Genomic DNA, 24,321 nt, shown 5'->3' on the forward strand with positions numbered 1-24,321 from the left:
TCCAGACTTCACTTCTCCTTCTTCTGCTTCTTCTGGTTCACCCTTCAGACTTCACCCTCTCCTTCTCCTTCTTCTACTTCTTCTGCTTCACCCTCCTGACTTCACCTTCTCCTTCTCCTTCTTCTGCTTCTTCTGCTTCACCCTCCAGACTTCACCTTCTCCTTCTCCTTCTTCTACTTCTGCTGATTCACCCTCCTGAATTCACCTTCTCCTTCTCCTTCTTCTGCTTCTTCTGCTTCTCCCTCCAGACTTCACCTTCTCCTTCTCCTTCTTCTGCTTCTTCTGATTCATCCTCCTGACTTCACCTTCTCCTTCTCCTTCTTCTACTTCTTCTGCTTCACCCTCCTGCCTTCACCTTCTCCTTCACCTTCTTCTGCTTCTTCTGATTCACCCTCCAGACTTCACCTTCTCCTTCTCCTTCTTCTGCTTCTTCTGATTCACCCTCCAGACTCCACCTTCTCCTTCTCCTTTTTCTATTTCTTCTGATTCACCCTCCAGACTTCAGCTTCTCCTTCTCCTTCTTCTGCTTCTTCTGATTCACCCTCCTGACTTCACCTTCTCCTTCTCCTTCTTCTGCTTCTTCTGATTCACCCTCCAGACTTCACCTTCTCCTTCTCCTTCTTCTGTTTCTTCTGATTCACCCTCCAGACTTCACCTTCGACTTCTCCTTCTTCTGCTTCCTCTGATTCACCCTCCAGACTTCACCTTCTCATTCTCCTTCTTCTACTTCTTCTGATTCACCCTCCTGACTTCACCTTCTCCTTCTCCTTCTTCTACTTCTTCTGCTTCTCCCTCCAGACTTCACCTTCTCCTTCTCCTTCTTCTACTTCTTCTGATTCACCCTCCAGACTTCACCTTCTCCTTCTCCTTCTTCTGCTTCCTCTGATTCACCCTCCTGACTTCACCTTTTCCTTCTCCTTCTTCTACTTCTTCTGATTCACCCTCCAGACTTCACCTTCTCCTGCTCCTTCTTCTACTTCTTCTGTCTCACCCTCCTGACTTCAGCTTCTCCTTCTCCTTCTTCTGCTTCTTCTGATTCACCCTCCAGACTTCACCTTCGCCTTCTCCTTCTTCTACTTCTTCTGATTCACCCTCCTGACCTCACCTTCTCCTTCTCCTTCTTCTACTTCTTCTGCTTCACCCTCCAGACTTCACCTTCTCCTTCTCCTTCTTCTGCTTCTTCTGATTCACCCTCCTGACTTCACCTTCTCCTTCTCCTTCTTCTGCTTCTTCTGATTAACCCTCCAGACTTCACCTTCTCCTTCTCCTTCTTCTACTTTATCTGATTCACCCTCCTGACTTCAGCTTCTCCTTCTCCTTCTTCTGCTTCTTCTGATTCACCCTCCAGACTTCACCTTCGCCTTCTCCTTCTTCTACTTCTTCTGTTTCACCCTCCTGACCTCACCTTTTCCTTCTCCTTCTTCTACTTCTTCTGCTTCACCCTCCAGACTTCACCTTCTACTTCTCCTTCTTCTGCTTCTTCTGATTCACCCTCCTGACTTCACCTTCTCCTTTTCCTTCTTCTGCTTCTTCTGATTCACCAACCTGACTTGACCTTCTCCTTCTCCTTCTTCTGCTTCTTCTGCTTCCCCCTCCAGACTTCACCTGCTCCTTCTCCTTCTTCTACTTCTTCTGATTCACCCTCCAGACTTCACCTTCTCCTTCTCCTTCTTCTGCTTCTTCTGATTCACCCTCCAGACTTCACCTTATCCTTCTCCTTCTTCTGCTTCTTCTGCTTCTCCCTCCTGACTTCACCTTCTCCTTCTCCTTCTTCTGCTTCTTCTGCTTCACCCTCCAGACTTCACCTTCTCCTTCTCCTTCTTCTGCTTCTTCTGATTCACCCTCCTGACTTCACCTTCTCCTTCTCCTTCTTCTGCTTCTTCTGATACAACCGCCAGACTTCACCTTCTCCTTCTCCTTCTTCTACTTCTTCTGCTTCACCCTCCAGACTTCACCTTCTCCTTCTCCTTCTTCTGCTTCTTCTGGTTCACCCTCCAGACTTCACCCTCTCCTTCTCCTTCTTCTACTTCTTCTGCTTCACCCTCCTGACTTCACCTTCTCCTTCTCCTTCTTCTGCTTCTTCTGCTTCACCCTCCAGAATTCACCTTCTCCTTCTCCTTCTTCTACTTCTGCTGATTCACCCTCCTGACTTCACCTTCTCCTTCTCCTTCTTCTGCTTCTTCTGCTTCTCCCTCCAGACTTCACCTTCTCCTTCTCCTTCTTCTGCTTCTTCTGATTCATCCTCCTGACTTCACCTTCTCCTTCTCCTTCTTCTACTTCTTCTGCTTCACCCTCCTGCCTTCACCTTCTCCTTCACCTTCTTCTGCTTCTTCTGATTCACCCTCCAGACTTCACCTTCTCCTTCTCCTTCTTCTGCTTCTTCTGATTCACCCTCCAGACTCCACCTTCTCCTTCTCCTTCTTCTATTTCTTCTGATTCACCCTCCAGACTTCAGCTTCTCCTTCTCCTTCTTCTGCTTCTTCTGATTCACCCTCCTGACTTCACCTTCTCCTTCTCCTTCTTCTGCTTCTTCTGATTCACCCTCCAGACTTCACCTTCTCCTTCTCCTTCTTCTGTTTCTTCTGATTCACCCTCCAGACTTCACCTTCGACTTCTCCTTCTTCTGCTTCCTCTGATTCACCCTCCAGACTTCACCTTCTCATTCTCCTTCTTCTACTTCTTCTGATTCACCCTCCTGACTTCACCTTCTCCTTCTCCTTCTTCTACTTCTTCTGCTTCTCCCTCCAGACTTCACCTTCTCCTTCTCCTTCTTCTACTTCTTGTGATTCACCCTCCAGACTTCACCTTCTCCTTCTCCTTCTTCTGCTTCCTCTGATTCACCCTCCTGACTTCACCTTCTCCTTCTCCTTCTTCTACTTCTTCTGATTCACCCTCCAGACTTCACCTTCTCCTGCTCCTTCTTCTACTTCTTCTGTCTCACCCTCCTGACTTCAGCTTCTCCTTCTCCTTCTGCTTCTTCTGATTCACCCTACAGACTTCACCTTCGCCTTCTCCTTCTTCTACTTCTTCTGATTCACCCTCCTGACCTCACCTTCTCCTTCTCCTTCTTCTACTTCTTCTGCTTCACCCTCCAGACTTCACCTTCTCCTTCTTCTGCTTCTTCTGATTCACCCTCCTTACTTCACCTTCTCCTTCTCCTTCTTCTGCTTCTTCTGATTCACCCTCCTGACTTCACCTTCTCCTTCTCCTTCTTCTGCTTCTTCTGCTTCACCCTCCAGACTTCACCTTCTCCTTCCCCTTCTTCTACTTCTTCTGATTCACCCTCCAGACTTCACCTTCTCCTTCTCCTTCTTCTGCTTCTTCTGATTCACCATCCAGACTTCATCTTCTCCTTCTCCTTCTTCTGCTTCTTCTGCTTCTCCCTCCTGACTTCACCTTCTCCTTCTCCTTCTTTTGCTTCTTCTGCTTCAGCCTCCAGACTTCATCTTCTCCTTCTCCTTCTTCTGCTTCTTCTGATTCACCCTCCTGACTTCACCTTCTCCTTCTCCTTGTTCGACTTCTTCTGCTTCACCCTCCAGACTTCACCTTCTCCTTCTCCTTATTCTGCTTCTTCTGGTTCACCCTCCAGACTTCACCTTCTCCTTCTCCTTCTTCTACTACTTCTGCTTCACCCTCCTGACTTCAACTTCTCCTTCTCCTTCTTCTGCTTCTTCTGCTTCTCCCTCCAGACTTCACCTTCTCCTTCTCCTTCTCCTGCTTCTTCTGATTCACCCTCCAGACTTCAATTTCTCCTTCTCCTTCTTCTACTTCTTCTGACACACCCTCCTGACTTCACCTTCTCCTTCTCCTTCTTCTGCTTCCTCTGATTCACCCTCCAGACTTCACCTTCTCCTTCTCCTTCTTCTGCTTTTTCTGAATCACCCTCCAGACTTCACCTTCTCCTTCTCCTTCTTCTGCTTCTTCTGATTCACCCTCCAGACTTCACCTTCTCCTTCTCCTTCTTCTATTTCTTCTGATTCACCCTCCAGACTTCAGCTTCTTCTTCTCCTTCTTCTGCTTCTTCTGATTCACCCTCCTGACTTCACCTTCTCCTTCTCCTTCTTCTGCTTCTTCTGATTCACCCTCCAGACTTCACCTTCTCCTTCTCCTTCTTCTGTTTCTTCTGATTCACCCTCCAGACTTCACCTTCGACTTCTCCTTCTTCTGCTTCCTCTGATTCACCCTCCAGACTTCACCTTCTCCTTCTCCTTCTTCTACTTCTTCTGATTCACCCTCCTGACTTCACCTTCTCCTTCTCCTTCTTCTACTACTTCTGCTTCACCCTCCAGACTTCACCTTCTCCTTCTCCTTCATCTACTTCTTCTGATTCACCCTCCAGACTTCACCTTCTCCTTCTCCTTCTTCTGCTTCCTCTGATTCACCCTCCTGACTTCACCTTCTCCTTCATCTTCTTCTACTTCTTCTGATTCACCCTCCAGACTTCACCTTCTCCTTCTCCTTCTTCTACTTCTTCTGATTCACCCTCCTGACATCAGCTTCTCCTTCTCCTTCTTCTGCTTCTTCTGATTCACCCTCCAGACTTCACCTTCGCCTTCTCCTTCTTCTACCTCTTCTGATTCACCCTCCTGACCTCACCTTCTCCTTCTCCTTCTTCTACATCTTCTGCTTCACCCTCCTGACTTCAACTTCTCCTTCTCCTTCTTCTCCTTCTTCTGCTTCTCCCTCCAGGCTTCACCTTCTCCTTCTCCTTCTTCTACTTCTTCTGATTCACCCTCCTGATTTCACCTTCTCCTTCTCCTTCTTCTGCTTCTTCTGCTTCACCCTCCAGACTTCACCTTCTCCTTCTCCTTCTTCTGCTTCTTCTGATTCACCCTCTAGACTTCACCTTCTCCTTCTCCTTCTTCTACTTCTTCTGCTTCTCCCTCCAGACTTCACCTTCTCCTTCTCCTTCTTCTGCTTCTTCTGATTCACTCTCCTGACTTCACCTTCTCCTTCTTCTGCTTCTTCTGATTCACCCTCCTGACTTCACCTTCTCCTTCTCCTTCTTCTGCTTCTTCTGATTCACCCTCCAGACTTCACCTTCTCCTTCTTCTGCTTCTTCTGCTTCACCCTCCAGACTTCACCTTCTCCTTCTCCTTCTCCTTCTTCTGCTCCTTCTGCTTCACCCTCCAGACTTCACCTTCTCCTTCTCCTTCTTCTGCTTATTCTGCTTCACCCTCCAGACTTCACCTTCTCCTTCTCCTTCTTCTACTTCTTCTGATTCACCCTCCTGACTTCACCTTATCCTACTCCTTCTTCTGCTTCTTCTGATTCACCCTCCAGACTTCACCTTCTCCTTCTCCTTCTTCTGCTTACTGATTCACCCTCCAGACTTCACCTTCTCCTTCTCCTTCTTCTGCTTCTTCTGCTTCTCCCTCCTGACTTCACCTTCTCCTTCTCCTTCTTCTGCTTCCTCTGCTACACCCTCCAGACTTCACCTTCTCCTTCTCCTTCTTCTGCTTCTTCTGATTCACCCTCCTGACTTCACCTTCTCCTTCTCCTTCTTCTGCTTCTTCTGATACAACCTCCAGACTTCACCTTCTCCTTCTTCTTCTTCTTCTGCTTCACCCTCCAGACTTCACCTTCTCCTTCTCCTTCTTCTGCTTCTTCTGCTTCTCCCTCCTGACTTCACCTTCTCCTTCTCCTTCTTCTGCTTCTTCTGCTTCACCCTCCAGACTTCACCTTCAGTGAATAATTAAAATTGCCCTTAATATCAGCGGGATAGCCTTACCCGAGCGATGTGATAAACACACGATGGGATTATGGGAGAATCTATTAAAGAAACACTTAATGGGACCACAAGGGCGATTAAATAGGAAAAAGAGGAGGTCCAAGAAATGGTAGAAGCAGGGTATGCGGTGGCAACATTTAACACCTTTGCATGAGCAGTATAGACAAAGAAATCCAAGACTTATCTCAATGCTTAAGGAGGGAAACGATTTGACTTCCCGATTATCAGGAACAGGGGAAGAAATCGATAGAGAGATGCTATAGGTCGAGCCTCATGCCCAAACCACTCACACAATAAGTGCACGACTGAATGATCTATCCCAATAAACACATAAAGAACTATTATGATCAATGTATGGCACATGGTGACTAGGGAATATCCAACATGATATAAACCAGTTTAAACAGGTATGATACCCGATTGAATAAATAATGATCAGCTGTCCAAATGGACACGCACCGGCATTGCCCTCTGCGATATGCGGAAGGTAACACAGGTGTTCCTATCGCCAAGTAATTGCATTACTAAAAAACTGAAACTCTTAGATATGATTTTAGCTATTCCACAAATAGAGGTTTCGGAGATTGAACCTCTGTGGACAGTGCAGAACATAGACGAAGTACACGGTCAATCCCGGGTAAATTTCCATGATAACCCCTCTTAAGCGGTAAAACAAAGTGATACATTCCAGCAGGCGCAAATCGAAGGTTGCACTCAATATTTCAATGTGGTAGTGTGAGCACACCCCATGGAGGGAGGGCAATGCACCACGTGCGAGTTCACCGAGACAGTTAATTGCATGTTGGAGATTAGTCCACTCAATAATAGAGGAACAGATGTGGCAGCCATGGATGATGGGATGTACTGCATATCAACCACCGAAATTAAGTACGACCACGGTGGCACTGAATGTGCAATTCCACAACCTGACTTCTGTTTTATGCCTAAAACTGTGGCCAAGTTAAGTCATCGTCACTTAGTCCCACAAATCACCTTAAGCCGACAGCATCACCTTAAGCAACCAGAGATGGGATGATGAAATGGAACAAGAAGTGATACCGATTTGGCAAGGCATTCCACGTCTCGAAGAGCACTTGACTCAATTGAAAAAGGTCACTGAGAAGAGCAAACGACATTATCATGAGATCTTGGAAGATTCCATATAGCATTCGAAGGACTTCGAAAAAATCCTGAAAGACACTCAATGGTGGGAAAGTGTATCGGATTGGGGAGTGAATGTTGATATACATCCATGAAAACTGTAAATGAAGCCGCTCATATTGTGAGATCTGTCCTGAATGAGCAGAACTTTCAGCCTCATTCCCCAGAGAGGTCTGATTAGGATAATGCCCTTGACTTTGAGTTGTTTGTGTTTTATCCACCACATTATTTACTTCACACTCATAGGACTTGATGTGATGTATTTGTTCAAGTGACTTTAACTAATAGCAATGATCAGGGGCATAACAGTGTTAGTGGAGACTTATCTCCTGTATAAATCAGGGCCCATTGCAAAGTATTAGCTCAGAGTGCCTGCCGGAACTGTGTGTTCCACTCCCACAAAAGTCACCCCTTCTCACAGAAATGGGATATCCAGTAGTCTATCAGATAGAAGACATTTTCTATCCTGTTATTGCAGCCATTGGAGTTTCTGGTGAGTGGTTATTTTAGCTCGTTATGGTTAGGTCGGTGGCAACTGTGCTGCTGGACTTGGCCAATGATTTCTAGAAGCATGTTTTACATCTCCAACTGTTCTGCTCTATCAGTTGAATGAGGGACTGTACAATTTTTCTAAAGTCTTGTAATAGCTGCGTTATATCCATAATGATATTTGTTTACCCAACCCTGGTAGTGTTTATGGTATATTTTCTGCACTGCCTGTATTGGAGACAGAGCTAAAAGCAGGAATCAGACCATCAGAAGTTGTTCACAGTTTCACGTTGTGGAAGTAATCTGTCCTGAAATATTTTTTTCATGCATGTGTTTCCAGTGATTGATAATGAGGCAGCTCACGGTCTCAGTGTTCCAAGGAGGCGGTGTAATGTCCTCCCCACAATAACATGGTTCTGCTTAACTGGGATTTCAATGTGTATAAGGGCTTTCACTGTTATGCAATATTATTTCACTGTGTGTGTATCTGACGCCGTTTCAGAGGCCTGGCGACTGAACTGAGTTTGCTCCTCACTCTTTAACATTTCCTTCTCTGCTTCAATGTGGATGGATTCACTGATTGTCGTTGGACTTCATTGTAAAATTAAATGTTTTGAAGTTATGATGTGTCAGTTTGCAATGTATCTGTTGGAAGCAGGAGCCCTTCTATTGATCTGGAGATTATAAGGAGCAGTGGTGGTGTTGGCGTTTTGTTAATTCAACAATCGCGCCATTTAACGTTGTACTTTATAATTACAGGAGAAGGGGCATCAATTATTGCCGGGTCTATCTGAAAGAGACATTAGATTCTGTTTATTGCAGGCATTACAGATGAGGTGAAGGCGAACAAGTGGAGACTTCGGTGATCTGCAGAAATATTAAACTATTCACAGAGTCTACAACATTGAACAAACTGACCAAAGAATAGGATCATTGAACATGGGAATGTTGAACAGAATTCAGGCGCAAGATGCAGGATTGAATCGGATTGAAAAGGGGCATTGAGAGAGACAGCAGAGATATTGCAGGGAGATAGAGCAATCGACAAACAGACTTAGATAGAAAACGACGGGTAGAATGAATGGAGAGAGACAGCGACAGCAGTGTGAATGATTAATCGGAATGAACAGCTGAAAATTATTCTGGAAACACACAGCAGTTCAGGCAGCATCGTAGAGAGAGATGTAGAGTTAATATTTCAGATCGATAACAGGCCATCAGAACTGAGTGTTTCCAGCATTTCTGTTGCTGTTTCAGATTTCCCGCATCCACAGTGTTTTGCTATTGTGCTGAAGCTTATTAACTGTATAAATGAAAATATAACTGAATGATATTGATAAATAGATTCAGGCATTTATTGATCGTCATGAGGATACTCCATTTTAAAAACTCGGCTTGATCATAATTCACTAAAAGCGAGGCTGTTTAAATTATTACATTTTTAATGTCATTTTAATTGAATCTGCTAAGTAAATTTATAGAACACATTATGTCTCCAACGAGCTAGTACGTGACATCATTAATCACATATATTAATGGGAGAATGTATGAATTGAGTTGTGTTACTTCGATCTATGTATTAGATTTCCTCTAACACTCTGCTGCACTCTCCCTGCGAATATCATCCTCTCCTCCCCTGGCAGTGAATCTTCTGTCTCCTCTTCCATTGTTTCAGATTATCCACTTTCCTAAACCTTCAGCCCCTGACTCCCCTCCAACTCCCACATGTCCTTTTCCTTGTCTCCCTCCCACTCTCAGTCACTGGCTCGCCCTCCAGCTGTCTCTTTCAATCCGATCCGAAGCCTCAAACTCAGTGGCTCTCGGCCTTTACCGCAATGTGCCAGCCCCTGTCGGCTCTCTTAATCAAGAGCAACAAATCGGCAGCACCTCCCTCTGTCCCCGCACCTTCCCGGCTTTCAATCAGGAGCCTAAAAACCGGATATAACACTTTTGATTCCGGATCTGTAAAATCCCTTCTACCTTCCCCACCAGCACTGCACCCTTGACTCGACCCTTCCAGTGGATCCAGTGCTCAATTTATTCACTTTCTGCATCGATTTCCCAATGTAATATCGAAAATCATGTTTAAAAACATTTCTCTGCCCGAAAGCGCTGCCCAGGTCAATGAACCGGTATCCACCGTTCGATGCAGCAATAAAGCTGGAATGTTCACCCAGACCCCGTCAAACTGCTGCTTTGGCTCCAGGTCTGATCAGTAATTTATCCGCTTCCCTTTTCTCTCTCTTACAGTTAACCTGGTGGCGATTGTGATCCTGTCCCGAGGAAAGTGCGGTCTCACCAAATGTATCACTCGCTACCTGGTGGGAATGGCTGCGGCCGATCTCCTGGTCGTCATCTCTGATCCCATATTGAGTTGGATTGGTCAGATCTATTTCCCAGATTTATTCCTGCACATTACTTCCGTGTGTAGTCTCATTTACATCCTGATTTCTGCGTCCACGGTGGTTTCTGTCTGGCTCACAGTCGCTTTCACCTTTGATCGATTTGTGGCGATTTGTTGTGAGAAGGTGAAAACTAAATATTGCACCGAGAAAACGGTGGCTGTGGTTATCGGAACAGTGAGTGTGCTGGGCTGTTTAGAGTCTGTCCCCTGGTTCTTCATATATGAACCTAAGCATATAATTGATGATGTGCCCTGGGGTTGTGTCGCTAAACCGGGCTTCTTTACTTCCCCATTATGGGGAGTCTTTGAGTTGTTTCACTTCATTTTAACCCCTTGTGTCCCGTTCTTTCTGATTTTGCTGCTCAATGCTCTGACGGTCAGACGTGTTTTAGCGGCCAGTAGAGTCCGCAGGGGACTGCGGGGCCGCAGCGATGGAGAGAATCACAAGGACCCAGAGATGGAGAATCGAAGGAAATCCATTGTTTTACTCTTCAGTATACCTGGCAGTTTTATATTGTTATGGGTGAGCCAGGTTTTCTATAACATTTATGCGCGAATTGCAGAAGTTCAGTTTTATTACTCGCACACTGACCCTCGTTTTTTCACAGAACACACAGCAACAATGCTGCAGCTTCTCAGTTCCTGCACCAACACGTGTATTTACGCTGTGACCCAGACTAAATTCAGAGAGGAGCTGAGGAACGCAGTGAAATACCCACTCAATCTAATTATTAAATTATTTAAATCATAGAAAGAGCTGAAGGCTTTCAAGGACTAGAACACAATCCGATTTCACCCACCATTTACCCCATTTCACACTGGGCAGAAACATAATTTTACATTAGCAGCAGAGAGCCCAGACATTATCTTAAACGTGATATTATATTGTATTGATGAACTGACCTATTGAGGCGACAATAGGTCAGGTGACCTGCAGACGTCACATGAATTGTTGCTCTAAAATGCGGCACTAAAGAGCTCAGCGGGACTTCCGGTAAATGGCCCGCCCTGCACCAGCAGCACAATGGGCAAACCCACCAATCACAGTCGGTGCTGTGGGCCTGATCAGACTGGGAGCACTCCACAAAAACGGAGAGACAGAAATACATAGATAGATAGAGAGATAGATGGAGGAAGGCAAAGACAGTGAGAGGGAGAGACTTACTTAGAGAGATGAACATACAGATAGAGGCAGGTAGCAACTGGAAATGAGAGATAGTGAGAGCCGCAAGCAGAGAGAAAAACAGAGATCAGGACTACGAAGCGAAGAGACAGACAGAAGGAAACTTAGAGAAACAGAAAGTGAAAGTGATTACAGAGCGTAGAATGGCAGAGAAAACAAGTTAAAGAAAGAGACCAATCGAACTATGTAAAGAAGCAAAGAGTATGAGCTGCTGATGGTGAAATGGTAGAGAGAGAAAGGAGAGAAAATGGAATAGACCAAAAGAGGGAGAGAGGGAGAAATGAATCGGTAGAAACACTGAGAAGGCAGAGAGAGAAACTGGCAAAAGATGAGCTGGAGAAAAATAGAAAGAGAAAAATAGAATGAGGAAAAAATGCACGGGGGAAACCATCAACAGGAAAGGATAGTAGGGTACATAAGGTGAACCAGTGGATGTAAACAATTTGGATTTTCAGAAGGTATTCGTTAAGGGGCCACATAATAGTTTGTTAAACAAGGTTAGGGCTCATGGGATTGGAGTTAATATATTAGCCCGCATTGAAGATTGGTTAACGAACAGAAAACAAAGAGTAGGAATAAACTGATAATTTTCAGCATAGCAGGATGTAACTAATGCAAGGTTCAGTGCTTGGATTTCAGCTGCCTACACTCTATATCAATGACTTAGAAGAGGGGACCGAGTGCAATATATTCATGTTTGCCGATAATACAGAGATGGGAGGAAAGTAAGCTTTGAGGAGGACATAAAGAGGCTGAAAATGGATATAAAAATATAGAAATATAGAAGATAGGAGCAGGAGTAGGCCATTCGGCCCCTCGAGCCTGCTCCACCATTCAATGAGATCATGGCTGATCCTCCAAATTCAGTACCCTGTTCCTGCCTTCTCCCCACATCCATTGATCCCTTTAGCCTTAAAAAATATATCCAAATCCTTCTTGAATTTATTTAATGAATTGGCCCCTACTGCCTTGTTTGGTAGAGAATTCCACAGGTTCACCACTCTCTGGGTGTAGAAGTTGCTCCTCATCTCTGTCCTAAATGGCTTACCCCTTCTTCTAAGACTGTGACACCTGGTTCTGCACTCCCCGACCATCGGGAAAATCCTTCCAGCATCTAGTCTGTCTAGTACTGTTAGAATTTTATAAGTTTCGAGGAGATCCCCTCTCATTCTTCTAAATTCCAGCGAGTACAAGCCAAATGGATCCAATCTCTCCTCGCATGTCATTCCTACCATCCCAGGTATCAGCCTGGTGAATCTCCGCTGTACTCCTTCCATGGCAAGAATATCCTTCCTCAGATAAGACGACCAAAACTGCACACAATACTCAAGATGTGGTCTCACCAAAGCACTGTCTAACTGCAGCAAGACATCCTTGTTCCTGTGCTCAAACCCTCTCGCTACGAAGGCCAACATACCATTTGACTTCTTAACTGCCTGCTGCACCTGCATGCTTACCTTCAGCGACTGTTGCACAAGGACGCCCAGGTCACATTGCACTTCCCTTTCTCCCAATCTATTGCCATTCAGATAATTCACTGCCTTCCTGTTTTGACAGAAAAGTCGATAACCTCGCTATTATCCACGTTATATTGCATCTGCCATGCTTCTGCCCAATCACCCAACCTGTCCAAATCATACTGGAGTTTCTCGGTATCCTCCTCACAGCACACACACGCACCCAGCTTTGTGTTGTCTGCAAACTTGGAGATATTACATCTAGTTCCCTCGTCCAGATCGTTAATATATATTGTGAATAGCTGGGGTCCAAGGATCGATCCCTGCGGTATCCCACTAGTCACTGCCTGCCACTTGGAAAAAGAGCCGTTTATTCCAAATCTTTGCTTTCTTTCAGCCAACCAGTTCTCTATCCAAATCAATACCTTGCACCCAATCCCATGTGCCTTAATTTTACACGCCACTCTCTTATTCGGGACCTTATCAAACGCCTTTATAAAATCCAAATACACCACATCCAGCGGTTGTCCCTTATCTAATTTAACAGTTACTTCCTCAAATAATTCAATCGACCGGTTAAGTGACTGGTCAAGATGCTGGCAGCTGGAGTATCATTTGAAGAACCTTTTTAAAAGGTGAGAGGCTATTAGCTGTTGGGATGGAGAGGGATTTGTGTGTCGTGGTACACGATTCACAGAAAGTTTACATTCATGCACAGCAAGCAAATAGGCAGGCAAATTGCATGTCAGCCTTTATTGCAAGGGGCTTGCTGTACAAGAGTAAGGAAGTCTTGCTGCAATTATATAGGGCATTTGTGAGACCACACCTAGAGTACTGTGTACAGTTTTAGTTTCATAACCTAAGGAAGGATAAACCTGTATTAGAGGGGTGCAACGAATGTTCCCGATATTCATTCCTTGGATGAGAGGGTTGTCCTATGAGGAGAGATAGTGTAGAATGGACCTATAATCTCTGGAGTTTCAGGAAAATAAGAGGTGATAGCACTGCAATGTATTAAATAGTTAGAGGGTGTGACAGCGAAATGCTGAGAGGTTGTTCCCCTGGCCAAGGATTGTAGAACTAGGGGTCATGGTCTCAGGATAAGGAGTTGGACATTTAGGAATGAGTTAAGGGAAAATTTCTTCAATCAGATTGTTATGAATCTTTGGAAATCTCTGTCCCCGAGGGCTGTGAATGCTCAGTGTTGAGTATGTTCAAGACTGAGATCGATAGATTTTGGATATTTAGGGAATAAAGGGATATATTTATAGGGTGGGAAAGTTGATTTGATGTAGACATTCAGCCATGATCCTATTGAATGGCGGACCAGGCTCAGAGGGTCGTATGGCCTACTCCTGATCCTGGAACTTATTTATTATAATAACTCTGTTATTATAGGCAAAAGATGGCCATCAAAGAGAACTAGAGACACAGAAAGTAACAGCGCAGAAGTGCGACAGGCAGAAAAGGAGACAAAATGAGACAAAAATAAAGAGGCGGCTATTTGCTAGTCTGCAAATATACAATTTAATAAATGAAAATTTATTTTAAAGTGCCTTTTGTATTTATGTATTTCAAAACACCTTACATAATAAATTACTACTGAAGTTTAGTGATGTTGATGTAGGTAAATGTTTTAATGAATAGAACTATTTGACATGTGTCTGAACAGATGCCAATAGTGTCATTATATTGATTCACAAATTTCGCATTATAATGTTGAATTTTTATTGGTGTGAATGATAAATATGGAGAAATGTGCAATAATTGTAAAGCAGTTACGTAGTCTGTGAAGAGATAATTAAAGTTCATTGTAAATTCACAAAATAAAAAGTGAAGAAGACGATGGAAAAATAGAGACATTGAGATAGAACAGAGAGAGAGAAATGGAGATAAGGAGAGACAAAAGAGAAAAGTGAATGCACAAAGGGAGAAATGGAGAGATAGCTCAAAAAAGAAAGATCAATTGAGATAAAAGAGAATCGAGAGAGAGAACGATACCGAGGTTAAATGGAGAGATGGGACATTGACAGAAAGACCCACAAGAGATGGTGCTCAGGAGAGAGAAAAGATAGAAAGATGAATATAATCTAAGCCAGCAAGAGATGGAAAGAAGATGAGATATAGAGAGATAAAACTAGTAATAGAAAGAAAGATACTGACAAAAAAAAGGAAACAGAATGCTAGACGAACAGGATGCTGCAGAAACAATGAGATGTAAAAACAAACGGAAAGAAGGAGTAAAGAAGCACAAATACACACAGAGGCTCGGGGATTGTCAGAGGCAGAAAGAAAGAAAGAGAAAGAGTTGTACACATGCTGGGAATGTAGACAAAAACAGGGACAGACAGAGAGGAGAGAACATTCCAGAATGAGAGTAAGGTAAAGGATAGAGGATACAAAGAAGGCAGAGAAAGAGAGGAAACAATTAAAGTAATTGGCAAAAGAACCAGAGGTGAGACGAGAATAGATTTTTATATGCAGTGAGGCGTTATGTTTTGGAATGCACTGCCTGAAATGATTCTGGAAGCAGATTAAATAGTAACTTTCAAAAGGAAGTTGGATTAATACTTGACGGGTAAAAGATTGCTGGAATATGGGGAAAGAGCAGTGGAGTGAGACAGTTGGAGAGCACTTTCACACGGCCGGCAAAGGGGGGATGGGCCGAACGGCCTAATTCTATGCAATAAGATTCTAGGAAGACATGCAGCAACATAAAGATGCAGAGTGAGATAGAGAGAGAGAAAGAAAAAGCAAATGGTGACATAAAAACAGAAATGAAACAGCGATAGACAGAAATTAAAAGAGAATTGAAATAATGAGAGTGAAACAGACTGAGATTAACAGTTATACTACAGAGAGACAGAGGCAATGAAAGACAGACAGACATAAATACAATCAGGGCGGTAGAGACAGGAGTGAGATTAAAACAATTAAAACACCAGATAATACTTTTCAAACTCTCCTTGTAATCAGCCTGGAGTGTGGGAGTGTAGACTAGCAGAACAGCAGCAGGTGAAGCAGGCAGGCCAGTTACTGTATGTTCTGGGATAACACACTGTTGGGTTTAATTTGAACAGCTACAAAGGTGATGGCTGGAGGCTGCGTAATGAAAGCACTCAGTCTTTTAACAGGCCCTGTCCATCACTTACTGCAGGAGGTTTACCAGCTGATCTGTACAAAGTGTAACATTCCCAGTGACCTGCTGTATTCTGTAATAAATCATAATGTACTCTTACCCTTCCGGTGTTTTAATAAACTGGACTATAACAACAAACAAAACAAAGTCAACGTGAAATAAAACCCAAAAACTGCTGGATATACACATCTTTCAAGATAAATATATTCCACTGAGGAAAAAGGGGAGTAAAAGAAAAGACAGCCATCCATAGCTTAGTAAAGTAATAAAGGATAGTTTACGACTGAAAACAAGGGCATGTAAATTAGCCAAATCTAGTGGGAGAATAGAAGATTGGGAAGCATTTAAAAGCCAGCAAACAATAGCTAAAAGTTTATTTAAGGAAGGGAAGATCAATTATGAAAGTAAACTAGCAAAAAATATAAAAACAGATAGCAAGAGTTTCCACAGCTATATAAAAAGGAAAGGGTGGCTAAAGTGAAGGTTGGTCCCTTAGAGGAGGGGACCGGGAAACTAATGGTGGGGATCATGGAGATGGCAAAGACGCTGAACAAATACTTTTGTCAGTCTTTACAGTAGATGACAATAAAACTATCCCAACACTGGACAAACAGGGGACAATGGGGGGGGGGGGAGCTAAACACGATTAAAATCACTGAGGAGATGGTACTCAGTAAAGTAATGGGACTTAAGGTGGATAAATCCCCCGGACCTGATGGCCTACATCCTAGGGTCTTGAGAGAAGTGGCGGCAGGGATTGTGGATGCATTGGTGATTAATTTCCAGAACTTCCTGGACTCAGGAAAGGTCATGAAATATTGGAAAACTGCTAATGTACACTGTTATTTAAGAAGGGAAGTAAACAAAAAGCTGGAAACTATAGACCAGTTAGCCTAACATCTGTAGTTGGCAAAATGGTGGAGTCCATTATTAAGGAAACAGTAACAGAGCATTTGGATAAACATAATTTAATAGGACAGAGTCGGCATGGTTTTTTGAAGGGGAAATCATGTTTGACAAATTTACTCGAATTCTTTGAGGATGTAACATACAGGGTGGATAAAGGGGAATCAGTGGAAGTAGTGTATATGGACTTCCAAAGGCATTTGACAAGGTTCCACACAAAAGATCACTCATCAAGATAAATAATCACGGGATTGGGGGTAATATACTGACATGGGTGGAAGATTGGCTATCTAACAGAAAACAAAGAGTTGGGTTAAATGGTTCGTTCTCGGGTTGGCAATCAGTAACTTGTGGTGTTCCGCAGGGGTCATTGCTGGGACCCCAACTCTTTACAATCTATATTAACGATTTGGAGGAAGGGACCGAGTGCAACATATCCACGTTTGCCAATGATACAAAGATGGGAGGGAAAGCATTGAGTGGGGAGGACATAAAAAATCTGCAAAAGGACATAGACAGGCTAAGTGAGTGGGCAGAGATTTGGCAGATCCAATATTATGTTGGAAAGTGTGCGGTTATGTACTTTGGCAGAAAAAATCAAAGAGCAAGTTATTGTCTAAATGGAGAGAAACTGCAAAGTGCGACAATACAAAGGGATCTGGGGGTCCTGGTGCATGAAACACAAAAAGTTAGTATGCAGGTGCAGCAGGTGATCAGGAATGTCAATGGAATCTTGGCTTTTATTGCAAGGGGGATGGAGTATAAAACAGGGAACTCTTGCTGCAGTTATACAGGGTATTGTTGAGGCAACACCAGGAATACTGCGTGCAGTTTTGGCTTCCATATTATAGAAAATAATACTTGCTCTCGAGGCGGTCCAGAGAAGTTTCACTCAGTTGATTTCAGAGATGAGGAGGTTGCCGTATGAGGAAAGGTTGAGTAGGTTGGGACTCTACTCATTGGAGTTCAGAAGAATGAGAGGCGATCTTATCGAAACTTATAAGATTGTGAGGGGGCTTGATCGGGTGGATGCAGTGAGGATGTTTCCACTGATGGGTTTGATTAGAACTAGGGGCATAATCTTAGAATAAGGGGCTGCCCTTTCAAAACTGAGATGAGGAGAAACTTCTTCACTCAGAGGGTAGTTAATCTATGGAATTTGCTTCCCCAGAGAGCTGTGGAAGCTGCGACATTAAATACGTTTAAAATGGAGATAGACAGTTTCCTAGCAGATAAGGGAATTAGGGATTACGGGGAGAGGGCAGGGAAGTGGACGTGAGTCCAGATTCGGTTCAGCCATGTTCCTATAGAATGGCGGAGCAGGCCCGAGGGGCCGTATGGCTTACTCCTGCTCCTACTTCATATGTTCTTATGTTCTTAACGTTAGTGGTCGGTAAGATTTAGAGACATTAATAAAGGCAACATTTTTTGGCATTTGGAACAATATGGGACAATAAATGAAAGACCAGGGATTTGTTAAAGCCAAGCCGTTTTTGACTAATTTCATTGAGGTATTTGATGAAGACACGGTAAATGTTTAAGAGTGTAGTGCGGTTGATGTTGTGTATATGGACACCCATGAAGCGATGGATAAAATACCAAATAATTGACAGTTTAGTATAATTGAACCCATGGGTTTTACTTGGGAACAGTCTGCATGGATACAGAATTGATTAAGGAACAGAAAGCAAAATGTACTGGTGAAAGATTGTTCTTCAATGTGGAGGGTAGTTCGCATTGGAAGAAATAGACAGACTAGTGAAATGTGCAGACACTTGTCAAATGAAATTTAAATGGGCGACCCCTTCTACTGAAACGATGCCACTAAGTTCGAGATTCCCCCACGAGGGGAAAGATCCTCCTTATATCTACCCTGTCAAGCCCCCTCAGAATATTATATGTTTCAATAAGATCATCTCTCATTCTTTTAAACTGCAAAGTGTCTATGCAAACCTGTTCAACCTTTCTTCATAAGACAACATTTCTTCTCTGGAATTAACCGAGTGAAGATTCCCTGAACTGCCTTCAATTCAAGTATACCACTCCCTAAATAAGGAGACCAAAACTGAACGCAGTACTCCAGCTGTATTCTTACCAGCGCCCTGTAGATTTGTAGCAAGTCTTCCCTAATGTTATACTCCATCCCCTTGGGAAAAAGGACAACATTCCAATTGCCTTCCTAATTACTTGCTTTACCTGCAAGTTAGCTTTTTGTGTTACATCTACGATGCCCAACAGGTCCCTCTATACCGCAGCATTATGAAGTCTCTCTCCATTTAAATAATAATTTGTATTTTTATTTTTCCTACCAAAGTGGGTACCTCACATTTTCCCACATTATACTCCATCTGCCAAATGTTTGCCCACTTAACCTATCTATATCCCTTGGCAGCCATTTTGTATCCTCCTCACAACTTGCTTTCCCACCTATCTTTGTATTATCAGCAAATTTGGTTACAGTACACACGGTCCGTTCATCCAAGTCATTAATATGTATTTTAAAAATGTGATGCCCCAGAACTGATCCCTGGTACCCCACCAGTTACAGTTTGCCAACCAGAAAATGACCCTTTTATCCCGACTCTTTGTTTTCTGCTAACTAGCCAATCAGCTATCCACCAAATCAAAAAATCAACTCAACTTTTATTGTCATTGTTAGTGCACAAGTGCAGTACAACGAAATGTAGGCTTGCGGCTCCCGAGAGTGTACATTTGGATTAAGACATTTAAACATTCAACATACATTTGGCTTGTAGTATATTAACATAAACATAACCATAATAAAGTGCATTGGCAGATGTGCAGGCTTCAGAGTTTATTTGTGGAGTTCAGTAGGATGACAGTCCTGGGAAAGAAGCTGTTCCTAAATCTGGTCGTACAGGTGCGAATGCATCTGTAGCATCTCCCAGATGGCAGGAGGGCGCACAGAATGTGGCTGGGGTGGGTAGGGTCTTTGATGATGGACAGTGGCCTCCGTAGATAGCGTTTCTGGTATATGTGCTGTATGTTCGGTAGCCGGGTGCCGGTAATGCGTTGGGCAGTTTTGACTACCCGCTGCAGGGCTTTCCGGTCATAGTAGCTACAGCTGCCATACCATACTGTGATACAGTTTGTCAGGATGCTCTCTATAGTGCAGCGGTACAAGTTAGAGAGGATCAGGGGTGACAGGTTACATCCCTTCAGCCTCCGTAGGAAATATAGGCGCTGCTGGGCCTTCTTCACCAGAGAGGAGGTATTGAGGGACCAGGAGAGGTCTTCCGTGATGTGGACTACGAGGAACTAAAAGCTGTCCACCCTTTCCACCACAGCCCCATTGATGTGTATGGGGGTGTGACTTCCGCCTTTGGACTTCCTGAAGTCCACAATGATTTCTTTGGTTTTCTTGATGATAAAGGCCAGGTTGTTATCGGCGCACCATTTCACGAGATGCTGGACCTCCTCCCTCTAGGCTGACTCATCGTTTTTGGTGATCTGGCCTACTACCGTGGTGTCATGCGCAAACTTGATGATGGTGTTGGAACCATTAACAGCCACACAGTCGTGGGTGAAGAGGGAGTAGAGGAGGGGGCTCAGCACACATCCTTGTGGGGCCCCCTTGTTCAGGGTCAGGGGGGTGAGGTGTCGTTACCTAATTTGACAGAGTGGGGTCTGTTTGTTAGGAAGTCCAGTGTCCAGTTGCAGAGGGAAATGTTCAGGCCAAGAGTGTGGAGTTTGGTGGCCAGCTTGTTGGGGACGATAGTGTTCAATGCTGAGCTGTAGTCTATGAACAGCATTCTGATGTTGGTCTCCTTACCATCTAGGTGATTCAGTGCCGAGTGTAGAGCAGTTGTGATTGCATCCTCCGTTGATCTGTTTGCACGATAGGCAAACTGGTGTTGGTCAACAGAGGCAGGAACATGGGCTTTGATGTGGGCTAAGACCAGTCTCTCGAAACACTTCATTATGATGGGTGTGAGTGCGACAGGTCGAAATTCGTTCAGGCATGTCACAGCTGTTTGCTTTGGCACAGGAATAATGGTAGCGATCTTGAAGCATGTAAGGACTACTGCCTGGGCCAATGACAGATTGAAGATGGCGGTGAAGGCATCAGCCAGCTGATCGGCACATTCCTTGAGTACCCATCCAGGGATGCTATCCGGTTCAGCAGCCTTTCTTGTGTTCACTCCGCGTAGAACACCCCTTACATCAGAGGTCGACAGAGTGAGCACCTGATCTTCCGGGGGTGGCAAGGCTTTGGTAGCCGGCTCCCTGTTGTCCCTGTCGAAGCGAGCATAGAAGTTGTTAAGCTTCTCCGGGAGGGAGGCATCGCTAACCGTGGGGCTGGTGTTTTTGCCCTTGTAGTCAGTGATGGACTAGTTGCCTTGCCACATGCGCCGGGGGTCTGAGTTGTTGCGGAAGTGATCCTCTATCCGCAGTGCCTGTTTCCTTTTGGCAGTCCTGATACCCTTTTTTAGGTTGGTCCTAGCTGCACTGTAAGCCACCGCGTCACCAGATTTAAATGCTGCGTCGCGTGCTTTCAACAGTGAGCGGACCTCTCCGTTCATCCAGGGTTTCTGGTTGGGGTATGTCCTGTTATTTTTATGGGTCGTGACGACCGCGATGCAGCTGTTGATGTAGAATAGCACTGTGGATGCGTATTCCTCGATGTCATTATGGGCAAACATGCCCCAATCAGTGCATTCGAAGCAATCCAGTAGCTCCGATACTGCCCCCTCTGGCCATAATTTCACTGCTCTCACTGATGTTCTCCCTCTTTTGATAAGCGGTTTGTATGCTGGGTCTAGAAACAGGGAGAGGTGGTCAGACTTCCCAAGGTGGGGGCAGGGAATGGCCTTATAAGCGTCTACAATGCTCCTGTAGACTTGATCCAGTGTGTTCTCCCCTCTTGTGGGGCAGGAGACATTCTGGTGGAATTTCGGTAGTAGAGTTTTTAGGTTCATGTGATTGAAGTCCCCCGCGATGATAAAAGCTCCGTCTGGGTGCGCAGTTTGTTGTTCGCTGATGGCCCTGTAGAGGTCATTCAGTGCTAGTTTGACATTAGCGTGTGGTGGGATGTAGACCGCAGTGATGATAACAGCTGTGAATTCCCGAGGCAGGTAGAAGGGTCTGCACCTTACCATGAGGAATTCCAAATCAGCCGAGTAGGATCTATCGATTATGTCAGTGTTAGTGCACCAGGCATTGTTAGTGTAAATGCACAAACCGCCTCCCTTGCTCTTACTGGAGTCTGCAGTTCTGTCGGCGTGGAAGACCGTGCGTCCTTCTAGTTGGATGGTGGTGTCAGGGATGCCGTTGTTCGGCCAGGTCTCTGTGAAGATCATGGCGCAGCATTCCTTTTTCCTTTTCTGTGTGGAGAGATCCAGTTTGATCTCATCCATTTTGTTTTCCAGTGACCTGACGTTGGGCAGGAAAATACTTGGGAGGGAGGTTTTGTGTGGGGCCCTCTTCAGCCTGTTTTGGATACCGGCCCTCTTACTCCGCTTCTGCTTGCGTTCTCTGTGCAGTCTGCGTCGACTTCCGGCTGGGGAAGGACGCCACGCTGGTCCCGGGGGTCGGGCGATGTCGGGAGGCAGATCGATGCCACCGAGTGTGAGCCACACGCAGTTGACCCCGATGTCTAGGAGCGTCTGCCGGCTGTATGGTAGGTCAGCCTTTAATTCCCGAATCAGCAGAGTCCAGAAGAGACTCAGAAGGAGGGTGAAAACGCTCAGTCTCGGGAGAGACAAAGCTGCTGCGTCCGTGCACGCTGCCATCTTGTCCATATCCATGTTAATATATTACCCCAACCCCGTGAGCTCTTATCCTGTACAGTATCCTGTTATGTGGTACCTTATCGAATGCCATCTGGAAATCCAAATACACTACATCTACTGGTTCCCCTTGATTTACCCTGCTCATTACCTCCTCAATGAACTCTAGTAAATTTGCCAAACACGATATCCCTTTCGTAAAACCATGTTGACCCTACTTGTTTGTATTATGATTTTTTAAATGTCCTCATAATTCTTCTTTAATAATGGATTCCAGTATTTTCGAACTGTGGGATGTTAGGCTAACTGGCCTATAGTTTTCTGCTTTTAGACTTCCTCCTTCCTTGAATAGGTGTATTACAGTTGTGGGTTTCCAATCTGCTTAGTCATCTGCAGAATCCAGGGTATTTTAGATAGGTTACAACCAATGCATCCACTACATCTGCAGCCACTTCCTATAAGACCCTAGAATGTAGGCCATGAGTTCCAGGGATTGTCAGCCTTTAGTTCCATTAGCTGGCCTAGTACTTTCGCTATAGTGATAGTCATTGTTTTATGTTCCTCCGTCCTTTTAGCCCCTTGATTAACAATTATTATTGGGATCCTTTTAGTGTTTTCTAACGTGAAGACCGATACAAAATATTTGTTCAAAGTCGCTGCCGATTCCTTGTTTCCCATTATTAATTCCCCAGTTCCATCCTCTAAATGACCAACGTTTACTTTAGCCAATCTCTTCCTTTTATATACCTGTAGAAGCTCTTACTGTCTCTTTTTATATTTTTTGCTGGTTTACTTTCATAACCCAACTTCTCCATCTTTATTATTTATTTTGTCATCCTTTGCATTTTTTCTAAACTAATTCCCAATCCTCTAAACCACTAAACGTCGCATCCTTTTATGAATTTTCTTTCAATTTGTTACCATCTTTACCTTCCTTAGTTAGCCATGGATGGTTCATCCTTCTCGTAACTTTTTTCTTTCTCACTGGAATAAACATTTGTTGAGAGTTATTAAATATCTCCTTAAATTTCTGCCACTGCTTATCTATCATCAAACACTTTAATCTCTTTTCCCAGTATACTTTAGCCAACTCTGTCTTCATACCTCTGTAATTGCCGTTAATAAGTTTAAGACACTAGTTTCGGATGCAAGTTGCTCACCCTCAAATTGAATCCAATCTTCCCTAGAGGATCCTTTAATATAAGATCATTAATTAATCCTTTCGCATTACACATAAACCTTAAAAAAGCCTTCTCCCTGGTGGTTTTCACAACGTATTGTTCTAAGCAACCATCCCAAATACTCTATATGAACTATTTCCCGAGGCTACCCTTGTCAATTTGATTTGACAAACCTATATGAAGATTGAAATCGACCATGATTATCGCAGTACCTTTCTTACAAGCCCCTATTATTTCTTGATGTGTACTCTGTCCTGCAGTGTAGCTGCTGTTATGCGACATATAGACTATTCCCACCCATGTCATATTTCCCTTACTATTTCTTAACTCTACCCAAACTGTTTCTACATCCTGATCTTCTGAGCCACTAGCAATTCTCACCAAAGCACTCATCTCTTCCTTTATTAACAGAGCTACCCCATCTCCTTTTCCTTTCTGCCTATCTTTCTGAAATGTTAAATACACCTGAATATTCAGTTCCCAGCCTTGGTCATCATGCAGCCACGTCTCTGTAAAGGCTATCAGATCATACCCATTTGTTTCTATTTGTGCTATCAATTCATCCATCTTGATATGAATGCTGCGTGCATTCAGATAAGAATATTTTTTTTTTTCCTTAGACCATTTTTACCTTCTCTGAATTTATTTGCTGGTGCACGCTTATGTTGATACGTTCTGTTTCCTCCTGTCACACTCTGGTTATCATTACCCTATCGCTATCTTGCACTATTGCCTTCTCTTTCTCATTGGATGGTCTAAATTCGCCTTCACCTGAACCCTCCCTTAAACCACTATAATAAACTACAAGGTACAATTTAAAGCTGTTATGGTTACAGAGGAAGTTGGCGGTGTCTGTAGACAATTTTATGAAGGTGGCAGGGGTAGTTGTGAAAGCTGTTAAAAAGGCATATGCTTTTATT

The 24,321-nt window shown here is 44.0% G+C and overlaps 1 protein-coding gene across 1 annotated transcript; it reads left to right on the forward strand.

Annotated features, from left to right (window-relative positions):
* Window positions 1-7,315: 7,315 nt before the first annotated feature.
* LOC147091326 (putative G protein-coupled receptor 139) lies at window positions 7,316-10,536 on the forward strand. The gene is made up of 2 exons (XM_085976535.1): window positions 7,316-7,385; window positions 9,632-10,536. The coding sequence occupies exons 1-2, from the start codon at window positions 7,316-7,318 to the stop codon at window positions 10,534-10,536; spliced, it is 975 nt and encodes a 324-aa protein (XP_085832661.1).
* The last annotated feature ends 13,785 nt before the right edge of the window (window positions 10,537-24,321 follow it).

Source organism: Somniosus microcephalus, unplaced genomic scaffold (assembly GCF_052327205.1).
Source record: "Somniosus microcephalus isolate GS21.2 unplaced genomic scaffold, FLI_Smic_1.0 unresolved_chr3, whole genome shotgun sequence".
NCBI classification, from domain to species: Eukaryota; Metazoa; Chordata; class Chondrichthyes; order Squaliformes; family Somniosidae; genus Somniosus; species Somniosus microcephalus.

Excerpts from the sequence above, each read along its gene's own strand:
- LOC147091326 (XM_085976535.1), top strand. The coding sequence starts at position 7,316 with ATGGGATATCCAGTAGTCTATCAGATAGAAGACATTTTCTATCCTGTT. Across the intron at positions 7,386-9,631 it reads TGCAGCCATTGGAGTTTCTG|TTAACCTGGTGGCGATTGTG; the intron begins GTGAGTGGTTAT and ends TCTCTCTTACAG.